Here is a 9,561-nt window from a genome sequence, read left to right as displayed (position 1 = left end):
GCTGCAAGACATGTCTTCCTGCAGATATACAGCTTGTATTGTCCCAGACTCATCCTGTCTCTCTCAACATGTGGAAATCATTAAGAGCAACATTTTAATTGATGTAAACTAAATTCAGGCTCAACCTTCGGCGATGCCTTAATAGGTCCTTGTTGCTGTTTCCCCCCTTCTACTTACTTACTATATCCATGAATTTGCTCAGCCTTGAATCCATTTCAGCAATGCAGAGGAAATGGTTCTTAAATCTCTATTGCCCTCCAGTGTTTGCTGGACTGTATCGCATCTCAATACATTCAATATCTCTCCAAACAAGTAAATCATGCCAGTGAGCCAGCATGTAAAATAGCAGGACCCTGAAACTGAAACAGCTACATGGAATTTGGCCATCATTAATTTGATTATTTCCACCTGTGCTTTTCCTACTCTGACGTGTCAAAATGTCTTCCATGGAAAAAAGGCCTATTATGTTACACAAGGTCCTGATATTGTGCATGATTGCTTACTTAATTTCTGGCACACCTAAAGGGAACACAGCATTAATTAGTGTTATTAGTAACAGTCACCTGTGCTTTTCCTGCCGTGGCAGTTGAAAATGACTGCTGTGAGAAAGTTCTATTAGCTCAATAATAAATGCAACAACAGGAGAAGTACAGCAGGCAGAGATTTTCACTCCAAGAGGAATATTTGCTTCTCTGGAGGAGTTTTTGGCAGACACACACACACACACACACACACACACGTTTTCCCTCATGAAACTCCATGATTTCTTTGGAATGTCCTGCTACAGTTACAAGACTCCCCCACAAGAATGAAACTTTCAGCAATATAAATCACCAGTGTCAAAGCCTATTCAACAGTCTTCTGTTTTCTGTTCTTCACTCGCCATGAAGGTAAGTAGATTTTTTGCACTCAGTAAGAGTTAAGATTTTAAATACAGATTGTTCTGATTTCTGGACTGTATGAATGTATAAATATGATATTCTTTATAACTTTGTCACTGAAATCTGATTTTAGTTAGATGGCTTTAACATTTACTTTGTGTCCTCAGTTTACTATTAAAACTCCTTCTTCCCCCATCTTCTCGTTTCTTTTCTTCTCGTTTCTCTTTTCTTGTTTTGTGCTGTCTTCTACTTTCTTCTCTTCTCCCCTCTTCTCTTTACTTCTCTTCTCTCCTCTTTCACTTCTCTTTGTGTTTTCTTCTTTTCTACTTTCTTCTCCTTTCTCCTCTTCTCTACTTCAAACCTTCTTTTTTCCTCATCTTTTTTCTCTTCTTCTCTTCTCCCCTTTCCTTCTCTCTTCTCCACCTCTTTTTCTCCTCTCTTCTACTTTCTTTTCTTCTCTTCTAATCTCCCTTTTCTTCTCCATTCTCTCCTCTTCTCTTATTTACTTCTTCAGATCATTACACAACTCTTCTTCTCAGTCTTGCCCTGGCTGCTACTCCTGTTCATTCCCAAAGGGTAAATCTGTTTCTGTTTTACTGTTACGACATTAAAAACACAAGATTATAAATGACAAACATATGCAAGTATTATTTGACTTCACTGAATTGATTTGGTTTCATTAAATTATTGGATTTAAATTTAATTTCAAAGGTTTTGTGACCAGCCAGTCCATTGCCAGTGGGGGCCTTATGGTGAATGGTCAGAGTGTGATGGCTGCACCAAATTCCAGGTTAGGAGATTATGCTAAAATACACACAAAACTGCTCAGGATTCTGTTATTTAAGAAAAAAAATTGATAAAGATATTTTTAAATCAGTTTGCTTGTTAGTATTATTATTGCTATTAATTTATGTCTTTGTTATGTTATGTTATGTTATGTTATGCTACAGACAAGAAGCAGAGTCATGACTGTCTTCGCTCAGTTTGGGGGAAACCCCTGCGATGGAACACAATCAGAGAAGAGGCCCTGTGAAACCACACGAGGCTGCCCTCTAGAGGATGGATGTGGAGACAGGTTTCGTTGTCGATCAGGTTGGAAAAAGCATGCTGTTCACTCAGAATTACAGTACAGGACAATCACTGAGCTGTCTCCCTGTCTCTTGACCCTCAGGGAAGTGTGTTAGCCAGTCTTTGGTGTGTAACGGAGATCAGGACTGTGAGGAAGATGGACTCGACGAACTCAGCTGCAGCATTCAAAAATACATTATATGTACAGAATCAGCTCCCCCACCTAACGTTGAACTCCTAGGACTTGGGTAAGAGACAAATTTTGACATAGACCTAATGGTGTTTGTGTATCCATACAAGCACACACAAGCAGGTGCCATATGCTAACCAGTAGGATGCTTTTACTTTTATTGCTTCTGTAGGTTTGATGTGACATCAGGGACATCGAGAGGCATTGTCATCAACACAAAGAGCTTTGGGGGCCAGTGTCACAGAACCTTCAGCGGTGTTGGCAATGCTTTTTACAGACTGCCCCTTAGTACTATCAAGTACAGCTTTATGGTTGGTCATTCTGGAAACAGCCACAATTGCAATTAATATTGAAGTTTCTCTTGGTTACGTCTGCAGTAAAACTGTAGGTGCCCTGTGGAGTTTTGATTGCTCATTAACACAGTTTTGTTTGCATTCAACATTTCTTACAATTCTTAAGGAATCCTTAAATGTGCGAAAAATGCAAACGCACTAGGTCCAGGTTTGGTTTGTCTCTTCCGGGCTACTGTTGAAACATGGCAGTTCAACATGGTAGACTCCATGAAAGGCGACCCCTGTATATATAAACTTCTAATTGTGTGTTGAAATCTCTTGGTTTGTTGACCCAACCACCTACGATGACACCTTTTCACCAGATATTAACATGTCATCTGTATCTGGAAACATTATCTATATAATGACATCCAATCCATGAGTCTGTGAGTTGCACTAGTGAGTCAGCACTAGTGGTCAAAATCTCCACAGGGTTCCTTTAAAGGCTCGACATTGCAGTTTAATTTTCATAACATTTATTGATTTCAACCTACTATGTGATTGTTAAACCTGTGCTGTTCCCAGGTTAAAGTTCAAAATGACTTCAGTGATGAAATGTTTCAAAGTACATGGCACTATGCAAAGGACATTGTCAACAGACAAACAGTAACGGGGACCACAACAGGATTTCGAAACTATGACCTTCATGAGTCAGATGACAGGAGTCAGGTAAGAAGGAGCTCAACAATTTTTATTTTTGAAAAGGACAATCAAACTGTATAATTAAACTTTTCATAGATTTTTTGTCATACTTCCAGATCTACAAGGTTTTGGTTTTGAATAATGACATAGAGATAGCTCAGTTCCAGAGCAACTCTCCTCAGTACATCCCAATATCTGAGGAGTTTTGGAAGGCACTGGTCAAACTCCCGTCAGTCTACAACTATGCTGCCTACAAGAAGGTTTTGGAAAGGTTTGGAACACACTACCTGTCTGAGGGTAGCCTTGGAGGCTCTTTAAAGATCGTCGCCAAGATTGATCAAGAAACTGAAAAACATATGTGTGAGGATTCCTTTTATTTTCATCATCAGCAACTTCATGGCAGGCCAAAATCAAAGAATAGTGACTTAATAGGCAGCTGACAGATTCAGCTTGACATGTTTTTGAGAAACCTTTATATTCATGATGGGGGAACAAAGTACCTTTAACCTAACATTCATAGTTATTTATATTTATATTCTAATGGTTCCTGGTTGTGTCTGTCGTTTTATTATGAAGTGTTTTTATGTATGAAATTGACATGTATCACAGCTAAGTGAAGAGTATTTGCTATAAATATATTTTTATGGGATCAGAATGCATTTGAAAATGTCAAATCAAAAACATTAAATAATATATTTCTTGATGCATTTAGAAATGAAAAATGCATATTAGAAAATATTTTAAACTGTTTTTTTGAATTCAACATGACACAGTTTTTCAGTTAGTATTTTTCAGTATTAAGTATTATAGTTTTTAAAATACAAATCTAAAGGTTGATACAGTTGCCAGTCCATACATGAAGCGCTGTTCATTTTTACTGCTGACCTTTGTTTCTTGTTGTCTTTTTCCTTTTACTTTCTATTGTTATCAAGTCAAAGAAAAGTATGAGTCTAGGGAATGTGAAAGGAAGAAACGTTGGGTTCTTTTTTTCCCCATCACCCGAGTGGACTGCAGGAATAATGAAGGTGGACGCCCATCACAAACTGGTAATTTTGATTTTAATTTTACAAACATACCAGAGCCTATGAAAGCACTTTCTAAATCTTTCGGTCATCCATGATCTCTGCAAATCTTTTTAAAATAGTTGAAAGAACTATCAGGAATGATAGAATGACAAAAGTGGATGTGAATGGAGGAGACAACCAGTATACTGGAGTACTGCAGAACATGCAGCCCAGTGAGCCAGATAAGAACTGGGAGGTGTACTCAAACTGGGCTGACTCTGTTCGATCCTTTCCAATAGTCACAAAAAAAAAGGTGAGGGAAAGTAAAATAATCTTTAAACTTTAAAAGCTTAACGTATTGTTAGATTTACTTTGCATTTTTTGTATGTCATCTTCTCAAATAATACAACCATCTCCCTTTAGTTTGACTCTCTTATGCCAACTCTTATTTTTGCAGCTACGGCCGCTCTCAGACCTGGTGAAGGAGGTTCAGTGTGCAGGGGTGAAGAGGCTCTACCTTCGCAGGGCCATAGAGCAGTACCTTACTGAGAATGACCGCTGCCACTGCCGGCCGTGCAGAAATAATGGCATTGTTACCGTGGTTGGAAATGTATGCAAATGCATCTGTAAGCCTGGCACATCAGGACAGGCCTGTGAGCATGGAAGTGAAGTAGAAGGTCAACAGGGTGGGTGTTACATTTCAGCAGTGTTGGGCTGTAAGGCACTATGAGTAATTATCCTTTCCCCAGTAACCCGTAGTGTAACTAATTACTAATAAAGTTCAGTAACAATATTACAGTTACACCCCTACTTTTTAAGAGTATTGAGTAATAAACAACATTTTTTGAGTAACTAACCCAACACTGCATTTCAGACAGGTTCTTTACTACTGCAGAGAAGATGTTGTGATTTGTTTAAAGGAATACAAATTTTACATTTCAGGAAATACACTTCTTGTTGAGAGTTAGATAAGAAGATTAATATCAATCTTATGTATAGTAGCCTAAATATGAAGCTACTGGCAACAGCCAGTTAGCTTAGCTTTGCATAAAGACTGAAAACAAAACAAACAGCCAAAGTTAACAAACTCTGCTTAAGAGCACCTCTAAAGCTCACAAATTAACATATAATAGCTTGTTTGTTTAAGCTATACAAAAACCAAAGTGTAAAAAATAGGTAGCCAGGGTAGACCCCACAATATGACCACAAAACCAAATTTTTACACTTTTTGTATGGCTTTTCTTTTTTTATGGCCATGTATGCTCTAACAGTGGTATTTTTTTTATTTTTTTTTGCTTTGAACAGGCTGAATACCTGAGTAACTCTTGGATAATATCCCATGAACTGTAATGTATTCCTCACTTTCGCTCCCTGTCTTCTTCTCTGTTTCTGCTCATCAAGGAGTTATCCACGGTAGTTGGGCCTGCTGGTCTGCCTGGTCATCGTGCTTTGGGGGTAAAAGGTCAAGAAGACGTTCCTGCTCCAATCCCACTCCTCAGAATGGGGGGCAACACTGTATCGGAGAAACCACTGAGACATCTGACTGTGAAGACCAAGATCTACAATACTTAAGGTCAGAGTGACTTTTATTTTGAATTTTTGTCAAATCTTTGTAACAGGCAGCACCAGTCATTGCTTTAAATGTACAGTGTGTAACTATGAAGCTCTTTTGGCAGAAATGACATATACTATTCATAGGTATGTTTTCTTTAGTGTATAATCACCTGAATATAACAATTGTTGTGTTTTCGCTACCTTAGAATGAGCTGTTTTTATCTACAGACATCGCAGGTCGCCTTCCGTGGCGGCTGCCATGTTGAACTGTTTGCGTTGAGTTTCTGGGGATTTACATTTTAAAGAAGAGGTTTTACACTGATTGTCTTCTGTGAAGTTGTACAACAGCCTATTTTTTAACTTTCTACAGAACCATGGAGCCTCAGTGCTTTGATCCAACTCTCCCAGCCAGTCAGAAGTGTGGAACCCCGCCTGCTCTAATAAATGGCTACATCCTGGTAAAGTTGAAACCAAACTTGAATTTACTGTTCACTGTGGAACAAGTTATTGCAAACATTTAATATTTTTATAATCACTATAACCTTTTCCAGTATTGGTTCAATATTATCCAGAAGGCCACAATGTTACTCCCCCTCATATAATTTGTCTTTACATCAGTCATCAGTCAGTCAGTCATCAGTCAGTCAGTCTAATTTACTAGGAATACACCCATATTTTAATATGGAGAAATATGTAGTGTAATTTTGTAAATGTAATAATTGAATTTGAGACCCAACATGGAAAAACATGGCACCAATGTGGGAGATGTTTTTGTGTATATGTTCCATAAATGATTGATATTTACGCTCAGAACTTTCTAAATGTATTTTGCATAATAGGGCCTATGAAATTAAATATTTAATGTGTCTCCTGTAAAGTGAAATTTGCTTGGCTCAGTGGCATTGGCTCACATTGGTTATTCAAATTTCAGTCTCTTAATTTCTGTACCTTTTTGTCACCATATGCTCCACAGGACCCTAAGGACATTTACCTTGTGGGTAGTAAGGTCGAGTACAGCTGCACTGGCGGTTTCCATCTTACTGGTAACAGCATTATACAATGCACCGAGAATCAAAGATGGTCTGGCTGGAATGGACTATGCACAAGTCAGTAACCTTTCACCAAAATGTAACATTTATGATCACAATGAATTACAGTGTTACTTTGTTTAAGTCAATTTTGTTTTCCCAGTCTCAATGTGCAGGCTTGAGGACCTCGGTGAGGGTGTCATAGCCTCTCCTTTAAATCACACCTATGGGATAGGGGATACAGTTTCCTTGTCCTGTCCACCGGGTAGACAGCTATTAGGAGAAGCAACGATTATATGTGACTCCAGTCTGCATTTTTCACCAGACCCAAGGATAATCAAATGCAGTCCAGGTAAAATTGACCTAAATGCTCATATAAATAACTGCTGTGTAAAAAGATGTGACTGCAGTGTATTGTACCCTACTACTTATTCTCATGCTTTACTGTTCCATATACTATAATTATCATGATAATATTCATTGCATGTGTGGATATTAGTCGGTTAGTAATGTGGAAGAATGAATTCTATGCATCCCACAGTCAAAACGCCACAACAACCCATCTCTCCATTGGTGCAATGTAAATTGTGGGAGAAGTCTGTCAGAGGAAGATGTGTTTGCAAAATGCCTTTTGAGTGCAGGTATGTTACTCTTCTCTTTACCAATTTGGTTATATGACTTTCTGGACTGATTTGATTGAATGTCTTGCTCTTGTGGTTGCTGTCTTTGTTGATTTTTGGTTTTTGTCACCAGTTCATCTTTGGAGGTGTGTGCCACAGCTGCTGTGGGCAGAAAATCAGTCCTTCTGAATGTGTGCAAAATGCATGTACTGCAGTGTATGGGGAAGATCCACAGCATAGTAGATGACAGCACCTGCAACTGGCCAGAGCGCAACACAACAGGCTGCACCAAGTGTCACATGTGGGAGACCTGTGACGGTAGGGACATCCGAGGTTACAAATGTTCCAAAATAACGAACAGTATTGGAAATCTGAAGCCACTGATCTCATTTTTCTTCATACCATTCTTATAGATCAAACCAACGAGTGTCGCTGTAAGGACTCTGCAGATTGCTTGACCCCAGGATTGAATGTGTGTGTCCGTATTGGGGAAGATGCGACTGCAGCAAGTCAGACCATGAGCGAGTGTGAAGCAGGACTGAAGCGATGTAAAGGAGAACAGGTGTCGGTTGTCAGTATCCTGCCTTGTGCTGCCTAAGGATCCAGGAGGAGGGCTTGACCTTATGACCTTATATCTATACGTTTCTTTACACATAAATCCTCTATAACATTATATTTTTCTAGTGAATTACTATTGTATCAAGTGTCACTGCTTCAACACATTGTTAAAGTGAAATGTTATACATGTATAAAACTATAAAGGAATAAATAGAAAAAACGCCAGCCATGTTGAATGTCTTTTCATCATTTAACTTTTTCTGATGGTCTAATACATGAGAGGGAGAGATGAACCCAAAAAACCCAATTACAAATAGTTGTAGTTATTCCAGAGATTGTGTCCACAAACACAGCTTGTGCAGTGTTGTCTTTCCATCTAGTGTGTGATTGATCTCTTAATATGTAACATACACAATACACTGCATAAAGTAGGTCTAGTTTTGAAGGAAATAGTTTCAAAAATGCCCATTGAGATGATGTTTGAAAATCTGTGCTTTGGACTGATATGGTCTATTTCATGCCCTGTGTTTTCTAAACCAGACAGCGCTCAGCCTGCCAAGTAAACCCCTGCTGACAATCTATTCCTGCCTCTGGCTCACTGCCCTCTCATGCTGTGTGTGTGTGTGTCTGAACCTGCCTGTAAAACTGTATGAAGACACCAGCTACTCTTCATCACATCAAAATGCGTATTGTCAGCAGATGTGATTCCCTCAGTTACACCTTGTTGTACACAGAGGCTGGTGTGTGAGAGGAAGGTGCTAGAAATGCTTCAGAACCAGCGCACATGCTCACACTCTTAATGGGGTGAAACACACTAGCTGACATACAGAAGTTTTTTGGGTCCCCACAAGCTCTACACATTATTAACTCCAAGGAACTCAAAAGAAAAACATATAACAAAATATAAGAGATAAAAACAACCTTAGTAAGAGATTCGGCCATGCAAAAGCTGCCTGAATAGATTTATCACAGATCAGTGATTTCCCAACATTTTTCCTTAAGGGACCCCTTTTCTTAAGGGACCCCTTTTCTATCATTGAGTAAACTGACGACCCCTGACATATTTTATGGATACTTCATATTATATTCAGTGCATAACAATAATAGTACAGAACAAATGATAAACTTTACAACTAACCCAAATAGTGAATGCAATAACTGCAAAAAGTTTGTTTAAAACAAGCGATTTGGATGAATTTTGAGAAGATTATTTCTTATGAATATTACATCAGATTGTTTTTTCTTTTCCTAATAGTTTTAGGAACCTTATTATGCAATAATCTGTCTGTATTTTTCTTTATTTTTTATTTTTTTTAAACAATCATACATACTATCTAAGCTTTTCTTTAAAAGTTTCTTTTAAAAATTAACAGCTTAAAAGCAATAAGGCCTCACAACCCCCCATGAAGCTTTGGCAACTTTTAGTGGGGCTCCTGACCCCCAAGTTGGAAACCACTGGCATAGCCTTTTCAAGTCTCTGAAACTCATTTTAATGATGGTTTGGTGAAGAGCGTTTCCTGACAAAAAAGAAAACCCCCAACAGCTGTTCAATAGTGATCCGATGACAGTAAAGTACACAGCAAATGCATTTTCATTTTCATCAAAACATTCAGCAGCCTCTTGAGACCTGCATTTGTAACACATCTGTAGTCCTGGAAACGTTTTTACTGTTAATCAGTGGGAG

The 9,561-nt window shown here is 38.5% G+C and overlaps 1 protein-coding gene across 1 annotated transcript; it reads left to right on the top strand.

Annotated features, from left to right (window-relative positions):
* The first annotated feature begins 770 nt into the window (after positions 1-770).
* Positions 771-8,102, top strand: c7a (complement component 7a). The gene is made up of 18 exons (XM_035658684.1): positions 771-890; positions 1,396-1,457; positions 1,593-1,671; positions 1,832-1,973; positions 2,053-2,197; positions 2,312-2,450; positions 2,997-3,140; positions 3,230-3,473; positions 4,046-4,159; positions 4,258-4,430; positions 4,575-4,803; positions 5,519-5,690; positions 6,042-6,129; positions 6,645-6,777; positions 6,863-7,051; positions 7,241-7,340; positions 7,453-7,637; positions 7,733-8,102. Exons 1-18 carry the CDS (start codon positions 885-887, stop codon positions 7,915-7,917), a joined length of 2,529 nt encoding a protein of 842 aa, XP_035514577.1. The 5' UTR covers positions 771-884; the 3' UTR covers positions 7,918-8,102.
* Positions 8,103-9,561: the final 1,459 nt, after the last annotated feature.

Source organism: Morone saxatilis, unplaced genomic scaffold (genome assembly GCF_004916995.1).
Source record: "Morone saxatilis isolate NCDOM2014 unplaced genomic scaffold, NCSU_SB_2.0 Contig16, whole genome shotgun sequence".
Classification (NCBI taxonomy): Eukaryota; Metazoa; Chordata; class Actinopteri; family Moronidae; genus Morone; species Morone saxatilis.
The sequence above is the reverse complement of the archived record's forward strand: the minus strand, read 5'-3'. Positions and strand labels throughout refer to the sequence as shown.

What these genes read in the sequence shown, in the direction of transcription:
- c7a (XM_035658684.1), top strand. An exon ending in ATGGCTGCACCAAATTCCAG is followed by an intron (nt 1,672 to 1,831) that starts GTTAGGAGATTA and finishes GTTATGCTACAG; the next exon opens with ACAAGAAGCAGAGTCATGAC. An exon ending in AGAAACTGAAAAACATATGT is followed by an intron (nt 3,474 to 4,045) that starts GTGAGGATTCCT and finishes ATTGTTATCAAG; the next exon opens with TCAAAGAAAAGTATGAGTCT.